The sequence below is a fragment of the Physella acuta genome, unplaced genomic scaffold (assembly GCF_028476545.2).
Source record: "Physella acuta isolate Inbredline_101_S28 unplaced genomic scaffold, ASM2847654v3 ptg000181l, whole genome shotgun sequence".
NCBI lineage: Eukaryota > Metazoa > Mollusca > Gastropoda > Physidae > Physella > Physella acuta.
The window spans coordinates 298,832-324,423 of record NW_026731700.1 but is presented as its reverse complement, the minus strand read 5'-3'; the positions used below and the strand labels follow the sequence as shown (position 1 = coordinate 324,423).

General features: G+C 34.2%; 2 protein-coding genes across 2 annotated transcripts; one reads left to right on the top strand and one right to left on the bottom strand.

Annotated features, from left to right (window-relative positions):
• Positions 1-36: 36 nt before the first annotated feature.
• LOC131936582 (N-alpha-acetyltransferase 25, NatB auxiliary subunit) lies at positions 37-12,746 on the bottom strand. Its single transcript, XM_059293632.1, has 28 exons — positions 12,676-12,746; positions 9,292-9,377; positions 9,038-9,176; positions 8,676-8,872; positions 8,350-8,449; positions 8,067-8,147; positions 7,794-7,905; positions 7,608-7,700; positions 7,356-7,516; positions 6,884-6,996; positions 6,530-6,601; positions 6,213-6,348; positions 6,034-6,123; positions 5,264-5,374; positions 5,104-5,173; positions 4,900-4,999; positions 4,765-4,812; positions 4,244-4,406; positions 3,625-3,694; positions 3,059-3,101; positions 2,722-2,949; positions 2,377-2,503; positions 2,210-2,266; positions 2,015-2,112; positions 1,757-1,867; positions 1,236-1,385; positions 868-1,036; positions 37-725 (listed from the first exon to the last, which is right to left on the bottom strand). Exons 1-27 carry the CDS (start codon positions 12,728-12,730, stop codon positions 914-916), a joined length of 2,934 nt encoding a protein of 977 aa, XP_059149615.1. The 5' UTR covers positions 12,731-12,746; the 3' UTR covers positions 37-725; positions 868-913.
• A 9,418-nt stretch (positions 12,747-22,164) lies between these two features.
• Positions 22,165-25,434, top strand: LOC131936577 (uncharacterized). Its single transcript, XM_059293627.1, has 3 exons — positions 22,165-22,220; positions 22,429-22,512; positions 22,613-25,434. The coding sequence occupies exons 2-3, from the start codon at positions 22,453-22,455 to the stop codon at positions 24,161-24,163; spliced, it is 1,611 nt and encodes a 536-aa protein (XP_059149610.1). The 5' UTR covers positions 22,165-22,220; positions 22,429-22,452; the 3' UTR covers positions 24,164-25,434.
• Positions 25,435-25,592: the final 158 nt, after the last annotated feature.

Genomic DNA, 25,592 nt, shown 5'->3' with positions numbered 1-25,592 from the left:
TGTACCAAGTAAAGAAGAAAGAAGCCAATTTACAGACTGACTTTAGTTTATTGGTGCAGCAATGAAAAACGTATAAAAACAATGTATATACACATACATCATCAGTAAAAATCAAACCAGGAATAATCTCACAAAAACCTGCTAAAATCTTGCTGTTCACACAGCTGGACTAATTTCACCATTAGGAAGTAAGACATTCCTAGAGTAACTACCATTAACAATCATTCTTTATATTACAAACACCTACATTCATACAGCAATTCAGAGATATTTATATATATACAGTTGGCCATTCTTGAGCTTAACCGTTCTTCATTCTTTGAGCAGTTACAATTATTATGTCCTTTCCTAATATATATATATTTGTCAATTATAAATGAATGCATTATTGCAGAAAGCCATAAGAGTTAAAATCTAAGTAGTGTATAAATTCCTCCTCTTCCTAAATAATTACCAATAGAAATAAAGTCCTTAGGGTTAATCTTAAACTGATTAGCATAAAGTCCTTAGGGTATTAATCTGATTACCAAAGTAAGTTCCTGTCAAGTTTAAATATCTCTACTACACTATTGCCATAGCCTTGTTTATTATAAATTGATCCACTTTCAGCAACTATGAGAATACTGCTAGTTGAGTTCCACCTTTCCACATAGCACCAGTATGAAGCATCACTTTGTGAATATTGTTAATTATGCTGGACTTGTATGACCTGCTCAAGTTACCTTCTAATTAAAAATTTTGGCACATGGTTAAAGTCATGATGACCATTGAACATAAATTCTAAGTATCATGCCATCTAACAACTATGTTAAAACATTCCTTTTGAAAGAAACTTATGAAAATGGGAGAGTTAAAGCAATAACTTACAGAAGAAATATTGTGATACAACTTGCCCCCTTTGGGTAGTTAGCACTTAAACCATTAGAGTATTCAGGTAAAACTGCTTGTGGTGTAATACTTCACATATTTCTCTAGATGACTGCTGCACACTGCGCTCTACTTTGTTCCACACCAGTCGCTCAGCTTCCCTCTGGAGCTGATAAAATGCAACCATTAAGCAATTTAGACGTTTTTATTGGACGGCATACTAAATAGTTTTAGAAAAGTAATAATCATACGTATATAACAATGTAAACATTGACTTAATTTAGTTACATCTGTGCCCCACTAACCCTGTGACTATCAATACCAAAAGTAACAGAACATTAGAGAACTACAGTTATGTGTGTCCTCACCTCCTCTTCTTCTGGTATATCAGCCAATCTTAAAGAGGCTATGTCTAATGATGAAAATACAGGATCCAATCCAGAAGCAATCTGATGGAGTTCTTTGGTAGTGGCTGACAGTTCTTTGATCAGGTTGTTGAAGTTCTCAAAAGTTTCAGGCTGAAATGAAACAAGCCCATCTAGTTTCAACTTCCTAGATCAACTGTGTACAAAGTTGCCTAATGATTTTAATTTTGGTATACATATTATGGTAAACTTAAGTTATGATACATTTGTATCTAGGGCCTATCTTGAGATAAAGTAATTTCACAATATCTAATTTTAAAAAAAGGTTTGAAAATGGTATTGAACAGGGAACATTCTTAAAGTCAAGTATATCTATAATATAGATATACAATGTTCATAAGTCCATAATCATTATAGGTTAAGGATATAAATATTTATTTAATAATCATGTTTTAATTAAGCAAGTGAGGTAAAATAACGTATATATATTTAACATTGCAATTGTTTTAACATTTGTAACTAACCAAAGGAGCTGTAGGTCCTTTGCCTTTCTTTGATTTCTTGGTCAAGCCAATCTTTAAGAATTTTAAGCCTCTATTGCACACACCAGCAAGTATTGTCAAATAAGAAATGGTCTGAAAAAGAAAAAATATTAAATTTACTTATTTATAGCTATTGAAACATTTTACTGTAGAAGAAGAGATATTTGATAAACACGGCTAAGCTATAAAAAAAAAAGTTGGATTATAACTGGCAAAGCTTAATTTTTTAGCTCTGCTTACCTCTACAGATGCCACAATTTGCTCTAAAGCTGAAGAGTCTAGCTGACGTTTGCCTTGATGGTCTTTCACTAGTCCACCAATATCTTTTACAACCAATTCTAAATTGATTAAGTAGATTTCATGATTTTAGAAAACTTGCTGGTATATGTGTTTATATCAGATAAAATCAATGGAATAAATACATCAAAAACTCACTTGAGGAAAATTCTTGCACTTTCGTCCAACATTTCTCATCATTGGGATTGGAGATTTCTAATTGAAAGCACAAGTAAATTTGAAAATGTATGTATATATATATATATATATATATATTCAAATTCATTAGAGTAAGTATAATAAAATAAAGCTACAACAGAACTTACCCAGGCCAGACGCTGTCAACTTGTGTATGTAATTTATACATTGCACCATACTTGATAAAGCACCTATATGAGGCTCTCGCAGAAACTCTGAAATTCGAGTCCTGAAAGGCCCCTGCACTGTGTGATACTATTGAAAAAAAAAGGGATAACTAAATTTGATTGCTAATACTTTGTAAACAGGATGATTTTCATTATTAACAAATATAATTGGAGGCTAATATGGGGACATCATGGTCATCAGTAGAGGAAACAACTGCAAATCTAGAAGTAGTGCAGTAGAGGCTGCCTAACTGAATATCTTACTCAAGTATTTTAGCTAAAAATCTGGAGAAAAAGCAGACTTACCTGCCTAGGTTCCAAGAAACTATCACTGCTTTTAGCAAGAATTTCAAGTTCTAACATTCGTTGATTTAATACTGTAATAGCTAACGTTCGTTCTTTTTTATTCTCTAAGCTTTCATCACTATTTGTTCCGCTACCATTCACAACTGAGGCACCAGTAATCTCTTTTCCAACCATCACAGACAGCAATAAAATATGGAGAAGTGTCCACCGCAATGACAGCCATAATTCCTGAATGTAAAAAATTTGCATTCACCAATTTGTTTTAGCAAAGGCTACCAGCTAAAGCTAATTAGTATTTTTAACTTTTTAATACTTTTGGAAATTGTTTTAACATTACCTCTTCTTGTATTGAACGCACTTTATTTTCTTCAGAATTTAATCTGAAATTATTTAAAAAATAAATAAGGTCTAAAGTATATAGTTATGGCAATTAGTTGTTAGATCCCTTAACTAATTTTAGTATCTATTATTTAAAACTAGCTGTCCTAGGCCCCATTATTTTTCATTATGGTATTGTTTGATGTGTCAGAACTAAGTATAGTACATTTATTATTTACACATATTAGCAGAAGTTTCAAGTATATTGCATTGTGTTTTTTTTTAATGAGTGTGGGTATTTGAACATTTTTTGTGTAAAAAAAGTGTTTTGGTTGAAAAACATGTAATAAAATATTTTAAGCCCTGACTTTGAAGGGTAAATCACAACTGGCACTTAAAACAATTAAATAACACTATGAAAAAGTTTTTCCAAAAGCAAGTAGTATCCTTTTCATATTAGTTATAACATGTTAGATATGATGGTATCTAAATTTATAAATTAATTTTTAATTTACTATTCATGGTTTTGAGTATCAACACAGGAAAATTCACTATCACTAAGAAATAAAATTTAGAAAAACTTACAGACTTGGAGGATCCCAGCACAGAGCTATTGTTAAGTCCCTATTATCACGTAGCTTGGAAATGTTTATAGCTGTAACATTGAGTCACATATAATTTAGTTGCAGTGAATAAATAATACTCATCAATTAACCAAAATTATCAAAAAGAAAAACTCATATTTTTGTAATTCATTTTATTTCATAACAGTAAGAGCATCTTTCCTCAAGGATAACTCTATAATTACAAGGTATATTACATCTTAATGCAGTATTGCTTTTTGGCTGTAAGCGCTGGAAGATGGCCAGACAAAATGTCAAATAAAGATCTGTGTCTAAACACACAAAAGACAGCCGACATTAAAGCCAGCAAATAAGGATGGATTGGGCAGTGAGAAGGGTAGATGATAACATTGCGAGGAAAGTGTAGACTGGAATCCCTAGGGGAAGGAGAAAATAGGCAGGCCAAAGAAATCCAAAAGAAGTACAGTAGAAGAAGGGGCAAGAGCTGCCTGGCTTACATGGTCGCAAATGAAGGGTGGCCCAAAATTAATTCTAGTGGAGACTTGTGGCTACAGCGCTTTGCTTCTTCGGGGCCATAGAGAAATAAGAAAAATATATAAGTTCTAGCTATAGGAACTTACGTGAATCAGTTAATGGATGAACGTTCATACAGTCTACTGCCAACTCTGTGGAGTCATGGCGATCCGTTTGCATAATTAATTCAAGTAGCATTTTCTCTGTATTGGCACTGTGATATTGCAGAGCGTTGTCTAATCTTTCTTGGAACTCTACAAATTCTTGTATCTACATTCAAAAGTCACATTGAACAGAAGATAATTACAACTACTGAATTTTAGATTTAAGTATTAATAGAGATTAGGTGAGACAAAACTTAAATACACATGTATCTTTAAATCAGGGATCTCCAAACTTTTAAGTCCGAGGGCGGCATTAACTATCAAATTTCAGTTCGGGGGCCAGTTTCTTCCAGGCATGTCTTTGGTTTTTTCTGGGCAAGTTCCTCAGCCATCATCAACAAACATATTTTCTGTAGACAAAGTGATATCTGCGGGCCGGATGAAAGGACCTCGCGGGCCGCAGTTTGGAGACCCCTGCTTTAAATAAAACATTTTTTAAAAAAACTTAATAAAATGTAACTTACCCTTCCAAATGATCCAAATTTGTATGAAGACATCAAATGTTCTGATGCCTGTAATGACAAAAGAAGCACAATGATTATTGAAATAAGAAAATGACCAATAACAAAACTTTACTGCTAACTGTGCAAATAATTCACCTCTTTTTGGTTGACAACGAAGAATCTGACCATAGTGGCGTACATTGTTCCTGCCTCCATGAAATGCCCTAGTCTTATCACATGATTTGAGACAATATGCCTGAAATACAATAAACTCACATTTTATATGGTGAAAAGTTATACAAAGAAAATTTCAGCTTAAAAAAAACTATGTATCAGTGAAGAAAATTTGTTGTTACAAACCCCATAGTGTCATTCATAATATGCTTGATCTCCATCCCATCATACAAAGCTGGGCAAGGACCAAACACACCTATTAAGAAGGATGGATATAATGTAAACCAAATAATATTTTACCACAAAGTATAGCTATGAAGGAAGGAAGTACAAAAAGAAAACCTACCTTTAATACAGTAGAGCCTAATAAGAAGAAGTTTCATCTGATAGTTGGATGTGCTCTTTTTGATGCCCAGCTCAAGATGAACTATTGCCCTCCAAAGATGAATATCATCTCCTTAAAAAGTATAGAGATCAGTTTAAGCGATGTATTTCTATAAGATTAAACTCTATTCTGTTAGGAAGATGCAAACTCAAGAGCTCAATGGAATGTTTATTTTGTAGTTAAAATACTAAGCCATTTCAATAGTTTTTTCTCCTTTTTCTAAAATTAAATACTGCACTTATGCACTTTTATTTCCGTACTATTTATGAAACCTCAATAGTAATAAGATACATTTTTATTTACGTTTCTTTCATTCTTATCTATCAGTAGGTGTATTATTCTACGACTTTCACCTCCCCTCCTCACAAAAAGCTAGACTCCACTCTAAAATGATGTCACACCTCAACCAACAACAGCTTCCCTTCACCCCCCCCCCCCCCCCAAATTGCATTTGAATTTATTTATTTTAACATCGAATTTTTTTTCTAAAATACTGACTAAGCCAACATAGGGTATTTTAATCAATTTCTATTATAATTTATTACAATAGTTTTCTAAAACGCAAAATTATGGATAAAATTTAGTTTCTAACATTACTTTTTTAAAATGCAAAAGTATGACATAACACTATCTGAACCCCCTTCCCCTCATCACACGTCACAGATCTATATATTTATATCAAGCAAGAAGTTTGATGTAAAATGAGAATACAAATCTAAGTAATAGCCAACCTGTTTTAGTCCAAACATCCAAAAGCAAATGAACTGCCAACAATAAATAATTATCACTGTATTGCAGATCTGTTGACAGTAAGCTCTCACCTGGAAATAAAAACCTACATTTAGCTATAAGTAAATAAAAAAAAAGGTATAAGTTATCTAATACTGAAAAAAATAATTAGAAAACTGACCGAACTTTAACCCATCTCTATAGCGTATCAACAGCTCTTGCGACAGGGAAAGTGCTTCTTCTGTTTCAAGTTTTATGTGTCTGCCCATATACCTAGTCAGTTGGATGTATACTAGATGCTTTGTTAACTGATTAATCTGTACAATAATAAAAACATTAGTTAGTTACATAAATACATAACATAAAAACTTTAAACATAGTAAGTAAAAACTTTGCTTTTGGTCATTAAATATCAAATGAACGTCTATCCATAACAGAGCAAAATTTCAAACACATTCAAACCTAATAATCTGATCCCTTAAAGCCATAAATACTTACATCAGCAGCAAGATTTAGTGTATCACCATCAGATGAATCTAAACCTGCGTTTGTTTTCATGTATTGTACAAACTGAAACAAATGTAGATTATAATTTGTAGGTTTAGTTAGATTTTACTCAAGTAATACTTAAGTTAAAGATGTTGAAATTAATTTAATTCCCTGTGTTTTAAAATAAAATTAACATTTTTCTATTGAATATGAATACTGAACAAAGTTTGTGTTCCCCAAAAACAAGAATCAAAACAAGGGCAAATAAGGTTTTACTGTAAAACTGATTTGCTATAAACATTCTAATAGGGGTAAAAAAAATAACCATGCAACCCTAGAAGTGTGAGGACACTGTTAACAAACCTGTTCTTCCTCCTCTGGATTTAAAAGATCAACATAGAGTTTCATATCAGTGTAGCAACAGGCCTTTTGTCCAAATCTTTTATAATACTCTTGCAACAAATTCAAGGCACTCCCTGTCAATAATACAGCATTTAATTAAACTTTTATAAACAAAACAATAATAAGCGCTCTGTATCTCTAATGTGTTGATGAGGTGTATAATTAAGTTCATATTGTAGTAATGATGTAGTACACTATTCTTTGTTATTTATTTAATGTCAAAAAATGAATCAGATAAACAAAAAATAGTAGCATCCAATGTATAAAACAAAAGATGATTTTACTATTAAATGTCTTCTGCATCCAAATAATTATTTAAAAATCAATAATTATCAGCATCAAATATATTTTAAGAACACAAGTATTAATATCCCACTGTATCCAAAATTTTAACAAAACTATTCAACACAAAAAGTAAATAAAATATTCTTACCAACAGTGGCTGCAAAGTCTGACTTTCTTTGAAGAAGCCTTTTCAAAAACTCAATCTCAGCTAGATAGGGACCACGTAACAGGACACCATCCTGCATTTCACTAATTTTTTCTTTGATATAAGCCAGCATAGATTCCAATGAACAGTCTGGTGTTACTGCACTGTATAGGTTAGTGTAAAAAATGTTGATGTTAACAAAACTTAACAGTACACATTTTTTTAAAACTGCCATTAATTATTTTGTATTGTTACCTCTTGTCTCCATCCTCCTGAGATGGTGTTGAACCATCAGCTAAATGAAAACCAGAATCCAAATACTTCAGCCAGAATAACCAGTCATCTGGCCTAAGGAAAGGTAATAGACATGCACTTTTAAAATATTTACTTAACTTCTTTGTTGATTAAATTACACCGAAAGTATAAACAGTAAGTACATACGTATGATTTAGAAGCTTTTTGTAGATGCTGTTGACTTTATCCCATATTCCTAATTTGGTACATACATTGGCTAGTCTTGTTTCTCGCAAATTTAGTTCATTTCCTAATTGCTCTGAAAATAGAAAGAATATGCTGTATTACGTAGTGCCCTTGGTAACTCACAAATCAAAAGGAGCCTAGAAAAAAAGACTATCCTGCACTAACAACAGTTTATTTAAAAATCATGGCGGAAAAAAAACGTGGAAAAGATTAATTCTAAACAAATTAACTTACCACCAAGCGGCCCTTCAAGAACTTTTAATGCCTCATCCCATTTCTCCTGCAATTCTAATATTATCAAATACAACAGGATTTCTGAAAAGTAAAGAATGAATTCATTATTTTGCCAAAACTAAAATTTCCTCTTTCATAACTGCAAACATGCCCTAAATATTTTAGATTACTATTAAAAATATTGTAAAAATTTGATATAATTTAGTTCCATACATCATATATATATATATATATAACTAAACGAAGAGATAAATATCCCAAAACCTGAACTAAGCAAACATACCCGCTTCTGCTTCTATTTTGTCCTCTTCTATATACTTTCTTGTCATTTTCTCAGCTAATGTCAGAAAGATTGGCTTTTTCTGTTCTTCATTTTTGTGTGCCTGAAGCCAGAAATGTTATTTGTAAAGTTTGTGAAAACTAAGATAACCAAGTGAAAGCAAATGAAAATAATTATGTTTGATTCATTTAGACAAGTTCTAACAAAATAATTTTAAAAGTATCAAATACCATAGACTTACAGAAACCATGTAGCATATTTTATTAGCAATTTAAAAAAAAAAAAACTAGACAGTTTACTATTTCAAAGTAATTATTTAGTAATATTACCTGCATAACTATGCTCATAACAGCCCAGAAGTAATAAGGATTTTTATTGGGCCTTAGTTTGTGTAGCAGCATGGCAGTTCTCTGCTGTTGTTGATAGTTGCCTAATCTGACATGAGCCATAAACAAACAGGATAAAATGTCTTCGTTATTAGGCTGATGTTTGCTGGCAGCTTCATACAGACTGGCAATTTTGTTATCTGGTGGCATCAGGAATTGGTTTTATTTTATTTTGTTAGCACACATACAATGTGATTTTAAATTTAACTAGTTTTGAAAGTTAAGCTTTAAAAAAGATTAAAAACAAAAATTTAGTTGTTAAAGATAAAGTCAAAAAGTTTTGAGTAAGAATGTAGTTCACTAACATTGCTGAGCTTCTTTATAACAGATAGACATGGCATTCAGAGTCTGCTCTTCAGTGGGTTCAGACTCATGGATGGCAGCTAGGATTGCAGTACCTTCAGCCTGGCGTCCCATCCTCAACAATGCCAGAGCTTTTAATACCTAACAGAAAAGAACAATTTAAATCACAGGATAAAAGTGGAGTTAACCACCTGCTTATAAATGAAAAAGACAATATGCCCTGAAGAATAAAGTTTTAACAATCTTTGAAACATACCTTGGCACATGTTAGGTCTTTCTGCTTTTTTAAAACTTTATCTGCCTCTTGTATGGCTTTTTTATTATTGCCATTATCAAGACAGTCTGTGGAAAAATAAACACATATAAATATAATAGGCCTATTTAATATACTAAAAGCTGTGACAGCAAAAGAAAATGTAATTGTCTATAGCAAAAAAATTTAATTGTCTATTGCAAAAGCTGTGCATCAAGGATGTAGGCTACAATCCAGAAGAGGTCAATGACAACTGTGAATAAAGTCCATCAATACAAAAAGGCAGTAAACAATAAAGATATACTGAATGCATCACAAGATGTTTAATTATGCACAAAATGTCTGTATTTCAACCATACTAACATTAAACTGATCTCAGGGTATGTTTAAATGCAAAGGGAGGACCATTTTTAAGATGAGACAGTGAGATAGAGTAGTTGGAGCAATTATTTGGCTATAAATTATGATGATTAGGCAATTAGGCCTATTAAATTTAATTTAACAGCACTTTAACAATAATATGAAGCTGAATTTTACAGCCAATAATTCAGGCCTGAGAAGACATGATTAGGTTTGAAATATACCCCATTCAATATTTTAACTACCCCTACCAGTGAATATTTTAGAAAAGTATAGCATGGCAAGTTATGTAGATTTACTTTAAATTTGAAAAGTAATATTAGGCCTAATTACATACCACCTTAATGTCAGCAATTGTAGATTTAGATCTCTAGAATTGTATATCTAGATTAGATAGATCTAGCACTGACATATTTTATATATAGGCCTACTTTATGATAAATAGGGCTTTTGTTGCAAAACTAAACATGCAGAAATCTAAGAATCTAGTAGCCAAATCTAGCTAAGATTATTAAATTAACTTAGAATGACTTAGAGCTAGTATTAAGTAGGCCTATTTTTTTTTTTAAATGTAGAAATCTATATTTAGAGTATGGCTTTTAGTAGATCTCTCAAATATAGTTCTAAAACCTAGGTTTTCATCAACCTAGCTATAACGGTATTCAAGTTATCGTGTTTACAGACACACATACATACATACACACAGACATACGGAAAAAAGATTGCAAAATAATGTCTTTCCAACTCAGGGAGGTGTTAAACATTGAGATTGAGATTTGCAAAAATTGTGATTTTTTTTTTATTTTTGCACGATTACAATACTTTCTCTATACTCTTTATATACGAGAAAGTAAAAATGAATGCTGAAATTTTTAAATGTAAGAAAAAATTGTTTTTAGATATTTTAACTTATATATGGAAAAAAAACGCACAGAATTATGATATCTCTGCGTTGTGAAAAATGCAGAATTTATTCAGAAATAAAAAAAATTGTAAGTTTTTACTTTAGGGCATGTATTCTGATATCAGTTTGGTGAACTCCATTTAAATTTGTAAAAGATATGTTTTATTTTGTCATAGATATAGGGCCTAACTGTTTTATTTTCATGTTTTTCTGTCTTCACGAATTGATCTTCGCTCTATGCACACACTTGTTGTAGAACTTTTCTTATCATTAAAACAAGAGAACTTGTAGTACACTGCAAATAGCAAATTTTTAAATATAAGTTTACTTTTAAGTTTAAACCATTTGTTATAAAATAGAACTTAATGGATAATGTAATTATTTCAAAGTAAAAATTTTCCGTCTAAAATCGGATTCAAACCTTCACCCACTGAACCAGCCTTTGCACAAGTATGTTTCTTCGCAATAGTGTCGAGGGCTAATTCTAAAAATAATCGAGTCCCTACTAATCTAATGTTTATTCTTAGATAAAATTAGGCACGATTGTTGGAACGAATGAGAAATAATGAATTAATGTTTCTTTAAAGCCATTACCAAAAGAAAGTAGAACTTTATAACATTGAATCAAGTGACGGCTGTTGTGGAAACTGGAGCCATTTTACTCTTTGTTTTAGGGTGACCCACTTGTATTATATAGGCCTATTTAAAATTCAACAATTTGGTAAGAAGCTAAATAGCTGACTATGCATGTGATATTGCTAACACTTTTTAGATGGGGTACGAATACGTCGAAGAATTTATATTTTTTTCAGAACAGAGTGTCTTTTTAAAAAAATGTAAAATCAAAGTTTACTAAGACTTACATAGTATAATACATAGCCTATTATAATTATTTGTGGATATCAATTTCATTTTATAGATCTAATCACTCACAAACGTCAGTTTTTAAAATTAAAATTGAATTTTCTTCTAGATCAAGCGTAATTTTAAGTCAGTAAAATGAGGTCACCACTCCCAGATTCTTAGATTTTACTTATGTTTGTTGTTTGGTCTATTATAAGTAGATCTAGCATTAAAACGATTGCATCATTAAAATTGGTTTATGGGCCAGTTCTAATCATACAACGGACAGTCGTAACTTTTAATTATTAATGTTTAGGCCTAAAGTACTAAAAAACAATTATTACAATTAGGCCTATAATCTATAGATTAGATTCTAGATTTATCTAGTTCTAGTCTAGATTCTATAACTTGAGTCTACATCAATAATCTATAGGGCCTATATATAGGCCTAATTCTCTTCTGGGAGCCGCTAGAAAACAAGCTGCAAACGCGCTCCCTATCGTCCCCACCCCTACATGGTCTGGTGAGCTGTGGTTCACTCTTTATGTTTACAAACATTACAAACACAGCCGGGTTTAGTGACGACTATTAGGTGCAGATAATTTAGTTTGAAACGATTTTAAACGTAGGGGGGGGGGTAACTAAGTGGAGTTTACTTTAACGGAGGGGTGGGGGTGAAGCCGAAGGTGAAGGAGGGGGGGGGGTTATCGTCCTTACCGAGCTACTTATAGTGTTTTAAAGAAATATTTTCAGTGGCAGCGTTGGTAGTGTCGAACTCACAAATTATGAATAACTGAAAAGTAGAAAAAACAACAACTAAATAGCGGCGTATGATATGCCGCGGGTCGGCTCGTAAATATTAAAAAAGAATCGTGATTTAGTGGATTAGCACAGCATCTCACAAGTTTAATGATGAAGTAGACTGACTAACAATTTCATTTTCAATCAAATTATCGATCTCTAATCTCTCTGCCTAATCTAATGATAATCTAGTAGACTAGAATAGATCTGGAGTTAAATAAGTCAAATTTGCTTGGTTATAATTTGGACTAAACTCTTGACTCAGTAAAACATCGCCGGCGGCGATTAGATTCTAAAAATCGTACTTTGTAGTCAGCGAAATGACACTTGCGAGCAGGGGGGGAGAGGAGAGCACCATAATTTCAGTTGTTTACATTGAAGTAACACAATTATAAATGATTTTATCACGGTCATATGAAGTTAAACCTCTTGCTATTTTAATTTATATATAAACTGTTAAAAGAAAATAGTTTTCCAACCGTAAATAGGCCGTAAACGCCTTTCATTTACATCCACATGGCTGCGGGACGCCATTTTTGCAGATGGTAAATTGAAGTATCGCAATAAACGACAGAATACGATATTTTGTTTTTTTCTTAACTAGCCTAGTCTAGGCCTAGATTCTAGTCCAGATCTAGACTGTATAATAGATATCTAGATCTAGAATCTATATGTACTTCCTTTCCCTCCCTATCATGAGTATCAAACTCACAGCCAGTTCACAGTAACTTCATACATTAACAGTTACTTGTAAACAATGTTATAATAATATTTTGGCTTGTTTTAAGTATAAAGTCGCATATTTTAGCCCATACTAATAAAACAAATAGACCTGCCTAAAGCATTAAACGAATTTGTGCTTTGGTGACTGCTGCAGCTTTAGTGTTACAATTCATTATGGTAGGCCCCATCTAGATCTAGGTTAACATTTTATTATATACTACAAATATTAGTCGTGGTATTCATTTAAAACAATGTAAAACAACTTGATAATATTGTGTTTAATAGAGACTTTCATTCATTCCGAAATAACAGGTAGTTTTATTCAGTAGCGTAGGGGGGGGGGGGGGGGGGGAGTGGGGGGGGTCTGTAAAAAATTGTCATAATGCCACTGTTACTTATTTAAATCTATTTCTGAATCAGTATCAGTATATATGTATAATTGTATATGTATGTTTAGAACAGTCACCTAAGTGGTGTCGTCCATAAATGACGTCACACTCGATCGTAGGGGGGAGGGGGGTCCGTAATTTTGTGACGGTGTGTGATTAGGGGGAGTGGGGGGGGGGTTCAGATGGTGCGACGTCACACTTTTGCATTATAAAACAGCCATGTTAGAAAACTAATTTTATACGTTATTTCGGGTTTTAGAAAACTGTTTTAATAAATTGATCAAAGGTATTGATTAAATTACTTTATATAGACAGAGTTCAGACAATATTTTGTAAAAATATCGATGTTTTAAGAAAAATTCAACTGCAATTTTGAGGGGGTTGTAGACTGAGGTGTGACTTCATTTTAGGGGTGGGGGTCTGGCTTTTTGTGACGATGTGTGACGGAGGGGAGGGGGGAGGTAAAAAAATTGTCCAAAAAAGCGTGACGTCTTTTATGGATGACCCCTAAAACGGACACTATGTTCACTCTTAGATGGTTATCCCAACCCCTTCCCCCTCACCTCACCACCAGAACTGGACAGGCTGTAATTGTGTAGAGCGAATTACTGTTACGCCTAGGTATGCACTGGGTATGCTAATAGATCTAAAGTGACCGGACAGTGGTGAATGAATTTAAACCTCCCCGCTCCCACCCAAGCACCCCAAACTGATGTGTTATTAAATACATTTGGGAAAACGCGTAATGATGTACCAAAGTACCATGCCGCCAGAATCATAGCTTTTGAAACAGGTAAAACTCGATGAATATTGTTTTTGCAATTATCAGTAAAGGGGTGTATGAGCAATACAGTGTTCTAACCCATTATGTTAAAAATGACCATTAAAGAACACAAAAAGGAGTAACTATTTAAAAATGTATTATCTGAACTGCAAGACTAATATTTTAGTTACATAGATTAAAAACAACTTTCATTATACTATAATATTTTAGCACTTATGATGACAAAAAAATTGAATTCTGATTGTAGACAACTTATTTCTGTAAAAACGAATAATATTAGGCCTAAGCTTATATAAAACATACTAACGTAATTATTTATCTGTTTTGACGTTTACAATTATACATTTCTATATTAAGAGAGTAATTATTTCCCCTAGTTCGCTTGTCTTAATTAAAATTACAGGAATTATTATGTAAACATTTTTTTACAAGGATTAAAAAACAGATTGTGTTGCGTTCATTGTTTTTGGTTGTATTGTGTGTATATTTTTGTTTTGTTTATAGTGATACTTTTTTTTGTCGGCCTACATTGGGTTTTATTTTTCCTTATTTCTTCAGAGTACTACTTTAAATTTCTTTTACATCATAGCGAAGTAATAACATATATATATATATATATATATATATATATATATATATATATATATATATATATATATATATATATATATATATATATATATATATATATATATATAGGTGATCTGTGTGACAAAATAATAATAATAAATAAACGAACTACAAAAGTATTATATTCTAGATCAACATTGTAGTTGTAGAATGCTACTAAATAAGCTAATATTATTTCTTTAGTAATCATTAATACCTTCTCATCTATACAGTGGCGTTGCTAGGTCGGTAACAAATGGTGTCACCCCTCCCCCACCAAGGGAAAAGTATATGATATATTATTTTATATATATATATATATATATATATATATATATATATATATATATATATATATATATATATATATATATATATATATATATATATATATATATATATATATATATTATAGCTTTATAACCCCTCCCCCACCAAGGGAAAAGTATATGATATATATATATATATATATATATATATATATATATATATATATATATATATATATATATATATATATATATATATATATATATGTGTGTGTGTGTGTGTGTGTGTGTGTGTGTGTGTGTGTGTGTTATAGCTTTACAGGTTTAACAATTAATAGTAAAGATGTTTATCTATAGTCGAGTATTAAAATGTCTGGATGCAGCACTATTTTCTCTTTAGTTAGTAGGCTTATGTCAAGGTGTCACCCCACCCTACTTTCTCCCTGCCCCTTTCGGGATCGTCAATGTATACCAAAAATACTTTTTAACTAATTAATCATTCATTGAACTGGCCAAAAAGAATATTTGTTCTACATATTTTGCATTTTTTTGTCTTAGTGTCAACCCCTAAATGGTGTCCCCCGGTGCGGTCCGCACCTCCCGCCCCGGCCTTGCAATTCCTCTGCATCTATAGATTAGATATAGAAAGAATTTTGACAATCTTGACTGAATGTTTTTTTTTTTCAGTTATTCTCAGCCCCTGAATTCTTGAATTTATAGCATGATTTAATTTTATACTCTATGAATCATATGAATGCAAGCATGGTGCTGAAAGGAAATCGGCTTCTAAAGGAATTAGGAATCAAAGGCTAGTAAGTGTGTCTCTGTTGTTTTATTTTCTATGTTCTTGTGTTTTATAGCCTGTGTTCGATATCTATTTTTTTTAATCATAACTGACTTATATTTTTCCTTTTTTAAGATCCCTGAAGTTAGGATGCTCCTCCAGACTACGTCTGAAAATAATGCCGGTGAGGACAGGTGGAAGTTACAGATTGTGCAATCAGACCTGACACTAACATATCATGTTTCGTCACAGTGGGGCAGACAGGAATTTGACATGGGAGGGGTTCAAATATTTTTCCATATGTATAAAATTATATATATATATATATATATATATATATATATATATATATATATATATATATATATATATATATATATATATATATATATATATATATATATATATATATAAATATATATACGACTTTATAAATATGGAAAAATATATGAACCCGTATATATATATATAGGGGTGTGAGTCCATGGAAGGGGTTATAACCCCCCTAACCCACCCACCCACCCCCCCCCCCTCTTGCCTACGCCACTGTTTTGTCCAAAGAGGTATGTCCAGTGTTACAGTATTGTTGGCTGATCAGTTTAGAGAACTCATAATGCTAATTTTTGTGTGATCTCTTACTTCTTTTTAGGTGGCATCTATCTTTTTCGCAAGTAAAGTCGCAAAGTGTTAGGGTTAGGGGTAGACCTAAAAAGAAACAGACTTTTTTACGTTGCGTAAAATAAAACCTTTGATACCTGTTGTTTTTTTTTGTAAAAAGCCTGATGATGTACAGTTGAATTTTTTTTATCATGTTGTGTAACTGGTGGTGAGTCGAAAATGATTTTAGTGTTATTAAAACATAATTTACAAATGAAGTTTGGTGTGAACTTTAGACAAGGGTTAGTTTAAAAGTAAGAGAAATTTTGTTTTCATGTTTTAATTGTAAAGCTTAGGATGATGGCATGTTGAAAAAGAAAAGGTGTGATGGTTGTTTAGATTGGTTTCATTATGAATGAGTGGGTTACAGATCAAAAATGAAATTTAAGACATGGTTTTGTAAGAGTTGTTGGAAGTAATACATTTCAGTGTAAGCTATGTTGTTTACTATGGATATTTGCTATGTAAGTTTTGTTGCACTTAGTTATTCATACATTTCAATATTGTTTGCTATCTAAGCTTTGTTGAAATTAGTTAATACGTTTGAATGTTTTTTTATTTATTAATATGGATATTTGCTTTGTAAATAAAAGCTAATTTTCTAAGTTTGTTCTTGTTAATTGTATATGAATAGTAGCAAACAAATCAAAGATTTATTTAAATGTAACGTAACGAAAATATTTCCTTCACGTTCTTTTGTTAAAGTATGCAAAAGAGTAAAAACTTTTCCGACATTCAAAATCTAAATCGTTATATAAATAAACCCTACTCCAAAACTTAAAAGACAATTCGATGCGAGTAAAATCACGGAATGTGGTTATTACCTTTATGGTTCCAAAATCTATAGCGATGACGGAAGGACGGAAGGAAGAACTGATACACTACCTGGCCGCTTATGTTATACTAGCTGCGGTTCCCAGAAAGATGCGCAACGGAAAAAAGCGCAACGTAAAAAAGCGCAAAAAAAAAGCTTTTTTTCTGTGTGCGCTTTTTTCTGTTTGCGCTTTTTTTGTTTGCGCTTTTTTCTGTTTGCGCTTTTTTCAGTGCGCATTTTTTTCTGTTTTTCTATTTAGGAGTGGCGTCTAAACTGTTATTGATTAAAAATAATAATTAGTAAATAGTACGTTCAGTTTATAAAATAAATAGAGGCAGTATTTAAAATATCCGTGTTTTACCTACCATATTGCACTTTATCAATCCTTCCAAAATATATTATTCTAACAATAATTTCCTTTTAGACTTCCGCAGAATTTGCATTGAATTTGTTTTAAAGCAAATATTTTAAGTGGCAGCATTGGTACTGTCGAATTCACAAATTATGAATTACTGAAAAGTAGAAAACAAGACAAATAAATAGCGGCGTATTATACGCCGCGGGTCGGCTCGTTTTTATTAATTACGAGCCGGCCCCCGGCAAAACATACGCCGCTATTTAGTTGTTTCTAATTTTCAATAATTCATAATTTGTGAATTCGACAGTACCAACGCTGACACTGAAAATATTTCTTTAAAACACTATAAGTAGCTCGTTAAGGACCATAACCCCCCCCCTTCCTTCCCCCCCCCCTCCCCCCCCCCCCCCCCCCCCACGTTTAAAATCGTTGGCTCTGCTTGTAAACATTTAGAGTGAACACAGCTCACTAAAACCATGTAGGGGTGGGGAGGTAGGGAGAGCGTTTGCAGCTTGTTTTCTAACGGCTCGAAGAAGAGAATTATATATATAGATTTTTTTTTCGACACCACTGTTATTAAAATGTATCCACTTTTTTCTAGGAATCTAAGCAAAAATTACTACAAGAACTGCTGATTTAATGTATAATCTACATTTTAAATGCATTTAAAATTTATTTTTTAAATTATCAAATGTAAGTATTTTGTGGACGTCCACATTGACCCGAACCCAGTGTTTTTTCTAGGCATCTCATCGGGGAAATTTCTTTGAAAATTTTGAAATTTTAGTCGGCTTTTTGTCCATGTCGGCCTTTTGTCCGGATCCCAAAAATATGTGCATATGTACAAGATGTTTTAAGAAAATGTTCTAGATCAGCTGACCGGCAAGGGACCTGAAGTTTCCCTTCCTGCTAGTATTTACGTATTGAAGATAAGCAAAATCGTATTCTACTGGGCACACTTTAGGTAAACAAGTCCCCTATGTTTCTCGACTGATCTTAAAACCCAAAGCGAATAGGCCTCCGGTATAAAAGAGGGGTGGCCTAAACTGAGCCTGACAACTCAAGCAAAGACTACACTTGTGAGCTAAGATCGATCTGTAGGTGGTCCACTCGACGGTCTACATTCAATAGGAATAACACAATCGGGTGATGTACAGGCGCTAAAGTGGACAGACCTTGTGACAAAAAAGCGCCTCGGACATGCCTGGCGCTTAGCAAGGCGCTAATAAATAAGCCAAGAAGTAGGATATAGATCTACTTGCCGTGAGTTATTAAAAATGTAATTATTAAGTATTAAGTATTAAATAGTTTTTTAATTTGTAGGTCTAGCAGCGGCGTAGCGACCCTTCCCAGCGCCCGGGGACAAACATTTCGATTTGCACCCCCCCCCCCCTCAAGATTTCGAAGAGCCCAAAGATAGTCCTTTACAGGAGAGTCTTGACCAAGTGTACGTCAAGGCAGGATCACCACTCAGTAACGGTACCAACAAGACATCACCTGACCGAATACCTGTAAACGGATATGATAAGACAGATCTGCAAGCTGAAAATAAAACAGAAACTCCAGATATGGAAGTTCTAACAGCTACAATTTATATATATATATATATATATATATATATATATATATATATATATATATATATAAATATATATATATATATATATATATATATATATATATAGTTCTCTTCATGGGGACCATAGAAAACATCAAGCTGTAAGCGCGCCTAGCAGCCCCCCTCTCTTCCCCTCTAGGCATATCCCTACCACCCCCACCCCCATCCCCACATCGTCTGATGAGCTGTGGTTCACGCTACATGTTTACAATCGTAGAGCCGGGTTTAGTGACGGCTATTAGGGGCAGATAATTTAGTTTGAAACGATTTTAAACTTAGGGGAGGTAACTAAGGGTGGGGGGGGGTGTAGGGTAAGGGTTGGGGAAAGGAGGGTGGGGGGGATTATCGTCCTTAACGACCTACTGATAGTGTTTTAAAGCAAATATTTTCAGTGGCAGCATTTGTACTTTCGAATTCACAAATTATGAATTACTGAAAAGTAGAAAATAAAACAACTAAATAGCGGCGTATGATACGCCGCCGTTCGGCTCGTTTTAGATAATCAACATTGAGCTTCTCGTCAAGAAAAAAGTCGATTTGTATACCAAAATGGAAAGTCAGTTTCGTTTTCAGAAAACACAGAGAAAAACAACAATAGTAATGGCGAATACGATTACATAATTCTGACTCAAGTGACTGTAATGCGTAAAGATGAAAGTGATGACGTTCGGGATAATGAAGAGCAAAACAAGAGCAGATTAAATCAGGCAGAGGTATATGAAGAAATATTTATTATATCTACAAAGATGTAGACATATCGAAAATTTGCCTGAGTGAGTTGAACGAAAACTTTACAATTATTGACTTTTGAGAAGAGTTAAGGAATACATATTCCGCATTAATATGATTATATTAACAATGTCTTAAAATAATTCTTTTACTAATAGAAATTAGTTTTTTTTTTAAATTTCAGTACTCACAATATAATAGAAAAACGTATTATTTAGAATTCATGACCTAGATTCTACTAGGTCAGTTGAAGAAGAGATTGTCTGTCTTAGTGAGTGGGCTACAAGTGAAGTACTAGGCAAAATGACATGAAAAATGATAGATCAGTGTGGCAACTACACTGTGATCTAGGATATTACATGTTTCTTTAAAAAATCTTAACAAATCCACCTTCGTATAAAAATAAATAAACCGGGAGTGATCTCCCCTAAACTTCTTATATAACACTACGGGGATGGCAACTGGGGATATAGACAATATTTTAAATCCATTTTTAGTTACTTAAACTTTTTAAAATAGAATAGAATCTTGTAGAAAAAAAGAATTACACACCAAGTGAACAGTGTTTCTTCCAGACTTTTTTCTCCGGGGGGCACTTGAAATTTTCGGGGGGGGGGGGGGCGGTAGACTTTCTTCGAGGGGGGGGGCGGACACTGTTAAAAGTATATATTTTCTATATAAATTATATAAATTTCATTTCGCTCGGGGGGAGGGGGGGCGGTAAAAAAATTTCGGGGGGGGGGGGGGGGGGGGCTTAGCCCCCCGAAGAGATGCCTGGAAGAAACTCTGCAAGTGTACGCCAAACAAAATGTGTTTAATAATGCGGAATATTATTAGAAATCGGAAATAGCGTAAGTTAATACTTTCGGTCAACGGAAATTACTCAAAATTTGAAATTTCGTTTATCTATATAAAATAGTACTCAAGTTCTAGGCTTTTGAAAAATTGAGCAGAAAAAGAGCCACTTTCGGTTATCGGGAATCGCTGAAAAGTTGAAACAGATCTACACCTTTGATATAATACTTATGGGAACAGGGCATTTCCCCCCTGTCAATTACCCCCCGGATATTTCCCCCCCGACATTACCCCCCAGAGTAATTACCCCCCCTGTCAATTACCCCCCGCCCAGTAGGACATTACCCCCCCCCCCGGGACAGGGTTAGGGCTAGGGCTAGGGTTAGGGTTAGGGTTAGGGTTAGCGCTAGGGTTAGGGCTAGGGTTAGGGTTAGGGTTAGGGCTAGGGCTAGGATTAGGGTTAGGGCTAGGGTTAGGGTTAGGGTTAGGGTTAAGGCTAGGGCTAGGGCTAGGGTTAGGGTTAGGGTTTGGGTTAGGTTTTAGGGCTAGGGTTTGGTTTTAGGGCTAGGGTTAGGGTTAGGGCTAGTGTTAGGATTAGGGTTAGGGCTAGGGCTAGGGTTAAGATTAGGGTTAGGGTTAGGGCTAGGGTTAGGGTTAGAGCTAGTTTTAGGGTTAGGGTTGTGTCTAGCTTTGGTTTTGGTTTTGTGTGAAGTTTTAGGCTAAGGTGGATGCTTAGGTTTTGGTCTTTTTCTTAAGGTTTGGATTAAAGTAGTATATAGGTATACAATTCTAGTTAGAGCTAGGATTGTAACTTGAGAAGGGGGGGGGGGGTAATTCCCCGGGGGGGTAATTGACAGGGGGGTAATTGACAGGGGGGTAATTGCTCCGGGGGGTAAATACGGGGGGGGGAATGTCCGGGGGGGGAAATATCCAGGGGGGTAATGTCCTGTAGCCAATACTTATATATGAAATTTTATCAACCTTGCTGTAGTGGTACTCAAGTTATCGTGTTCATAGACACACACACAAACACACATACAGCCACACACACAGACATACTGACAATATTGCAAAACTATGTTTTTCCGACTCAGGGAGATTAAAACGTCAAGATTTGCAAAAATCTCGATTTTTTTGCACGATTACAATACTTCCTTTATAGCCTACTTCGTAATATATATATATATATATATATATATATATATATATATATATATATATATATATATATATATATATATATATATATTATTGTTCTAAGGCGTGATCTTCTCAGTAATTTTATTTATTCTAGTAAATGTAATGCAAAAAACAGCTGTCAGTATCTGGTGGACAGATGGCGGTATAATTTGTATAACATTCTTTTAAATCTGTTATCGTGACCGGAATTCATGACCACAAACTTTTAAACTGCTCTCTTATCGCTAGCTTTCTCAAGTATAAAAGTCTCTTTGAAATGTTTAAGAAACTGACTCAGTCCTTAACTCGACTTGAGGTTAGTAACAACCGGTCCATGCATTTGTTGCTAAATATATTTGTGTGTTTAAAACACAAAGCTATGCTTAAAATAAAAATTATATCTTTTAAAATTTCAGCTATTGTTGCTGCGCTGGTATTCACCTTTGCCAAACGTAATGTTATTGCTGCAACTGTTTGAGTAGTTTTCATGTAGTTTTAACGCATGTATTTCCTTATGCTTTCAGTTCACTTGACTTCAAGCCTTCATCATGATTGCTCCTGCATTTGTAGTTGCGCTGCTTCTTAGCGCTGGTTCAGCCATGCCAACGGTAAGTCTTTGCGTCATCCAAAAATACTATTACTATTAGAAAATAAGAATAATGATGTACAATGAGGGCTATAGAATAAGCACTATGTTGAAATTTCTAGGTTCCCCTAGCGGCCGTTACAAACGCTGGCTCACAGGAGGATTTGGGGTTATCAGTAACAATAAATATCAAGGACACAGAAGAAGGCTTTACTGAGATTCTTGGTCAAGTTCTTCAATTCGCTCCACTCCTTACCACCCTTGTAGGAAAGAAAGATCTCCAAGAAGGCTGGACTGATATTCTTAGTCAAGTTGTTCAACTGGCTCCATTAGCCGTCACCCTGCTTGGCAAAAAAGAAACCGAAGAAGGCTTTACTGAGATTCTTGGTCAAGTTCTTCAATTCGCTCCACTCCTTACCACCCTTGTAGGAAAAAAAGATCTCCAAGAAGGCTGGACTGATATTCTTAGTCAAGTTGTTCAACTGGCTCCATTAGCCGTCACCCTGCTTGGCAAAAAAGAAACCGAAGAAGGCTTTACTGAGATTCTTGGTCAAGTTCTTCAATTCGCTCCACTCCTTACCACCCTTGTAGGAAAGAAAGATCTCCAAGAAGGCTGGACTGATATTCTTAGTCAAGTTGTTCAATATGCTCCATTAGCCCTTACCCTGCTTGGCAAAAAAGAAACCGAAGAAGGCTTTACTGAGATTCTTGGTCAAGTTCTTCAATTCGCTCCACTCCTTACCACCCTTGTAGGAAAAAAAGATCTCCAAGAAGGCTGGACTGATATTCTTAGTCAAGTTGTTCAATATGCCCCATTGGCCCTTACCCTGCTTGGCAAAAAAGAAACCGAAGAAGGCTTTACTGAGATTCTTGGTCAAGTTCTTCAATTCGCTCCACTCCTTACCACCCTTGTAGGAAAGAAAGATCTCCAAGAAGGCTGGACTGATATTCTTAGTCAAGTTGTTCAATATGCTCCATTGGCCCTTACCCTGCTTGGCAAAAAAGAAACCGAAGAAGGCTTTACTGAGATTCTTGGTCAAGTTCTTCAATTCGCTCCACTCCTTACCACCCTTGTAGGAAAGAAAGATCTCCAAGAAGGCTGGACTGATATTCTTAGTCAAGTTGTTCAATATGCTCCATTGGCCCTTACCCTGCTTGGCAAAAAAGAAACCGAAGAAGGCTTTACTGAGATTCTTGGTCAAGTTCTTCAATTCGCTCCACTCCTTACCACCCTTGTAGGAAAGAAAGATCTCCAAGAAGGCTGGACTGATATTCTTAGTCAAGTTGTTCAACTGGCTCCATTAGCCGTCACCCTGCTTGGCAAAAAAGAAACCGAAGAAGGCTTTACTGAGATTCTTGGTCAAGTTCTTCAATTCGCTCCACTCCTTACCACCCTTGTAGGAAAGAAAGATCTCCAAGAAGGCTGGACTGATATTCTTAGTCAAGTTGTTCAATATGCTCCATTGGCCCTTACCCTGCTTGGCAAAAAAGAAACCGAAGAAGGCTTTACTGAGATTCTTGGTCAAGTTCTTCAATTCGCTCCACTCCTTACCACCCTTGTAGGAAAGAAAGATCTCCAAGAAGGCTGGACTGATATTCTTAGTCAAGTTGTTCAATATGCTCCATTGGCCCTTACCCTGCTTGGCAAAAAAGAAACCGAAGAAGGCTACTGAGATTCTTGGTCAAGTTCTTCAATTCGCTCCACTCCTTACCACCCTTGTAGGAAAGAAAGATCTCCAAGAAGGCTGGACTGATATTCTTAGTCAAGTTGTTCAATATGCTCCATTGGCCCTTACCCTGCTTGGCAAAAAAGAAACCGAAGAAGGCTTTACTGAGATTCTTGGTCAAGTTCTTCAATTCGCTCCACTCCTTACCACCCTTGTAGGAAAGAAAGATCTCCAAGAAGGCTGGACTGATATTCTTAGTCAAGTTGTTCAATATGCTCCATTAGCCGTCACCCTGCTTGGCAAAAAAGAAACCGAAGAAGGCTTTACTGAGATTCTTGGTCAAGTTCTTCAATTCGCTCCACTCCTTACCACCCTTGTAGGAAAGAAAGATCTCCAAGAAGGCTGGACTGATATTCTTAGTCAAGTTGTTCAATATGCTCCATTGGCCCTTACCCTGCTTGGCAAAAAAGAAACCGAAGAAGGCTTTACTGAGATTCTTGGTCAAGTTCTTCAATTCGCTCCACTCCTTACCACCCTTGTAGGAAAGAAAGATCTCCAAGAAGGCTGGACTGATATTCTTAGTCAAGTTGTTCAATATGCTCCATTGGCCCTTACCCTGCTTGGCAAAAAAGAAACCGAAGAAGGCTTTACTGAGATTCTTGGTCAAGTTCTTCAATTCGCTCCACTCCTTACCACCCTTGTAGGAAAGAAAGATCTCCAAGAAGGCTGGACTGATATTCTTAGTCAAGTTGTTCAATATGCCCCATTGGCTCTCACCCTGCTTGGCAAAAAAGATAGCATATCTGAGGACTTTGGAGCTACTATTACAATTACAATCTAACAAGGTACAAAAAGATTTTGTATTACGCTTGAACACATTTTTGTGAAACAAAAATCAGAAAATAACGCAATTTTGAAACGTTTTTGTTTTCGAAGAAAATAAACGTTCTTTTGTGACACTGAAATATTTGAAAAACAAAAACGGACCGATTGTTCGTGAAAAAAAAAGTACATTTCAAATTTTAAATTGATCTTAATAGAAAGCGTTTTGGTTTTGTATTACATCTGCTGTGCCAGTTTTTAAATACGAAAATAAATATGAAATAACACAGATCTTTGTCAATTAAATGTTTTTTCCTTGTTTGTAAGTAGTTTTTAGACACATCAAAGCTTTAAGGGTTAAAATGTTAAAATAGTTCTCAACGGCCAATAAGAAAACAGGTCGGTCTCTATGCCTATTATTGTTACTGTTATAAAAATAAAGTGTATTATTATTATCATTGTTATTATTTCCTTTCTCCGGTTTAGTTTAATGTAGCTTTAAAATGGACTTAATGTATGTCACCTCTTCCCTTGCAATATAAAGTTCAGGGATTTTAATAGCTCTCCACTAGAGCTTTTATGCAATAATGCACTATAAAGGAGAAACATAAAT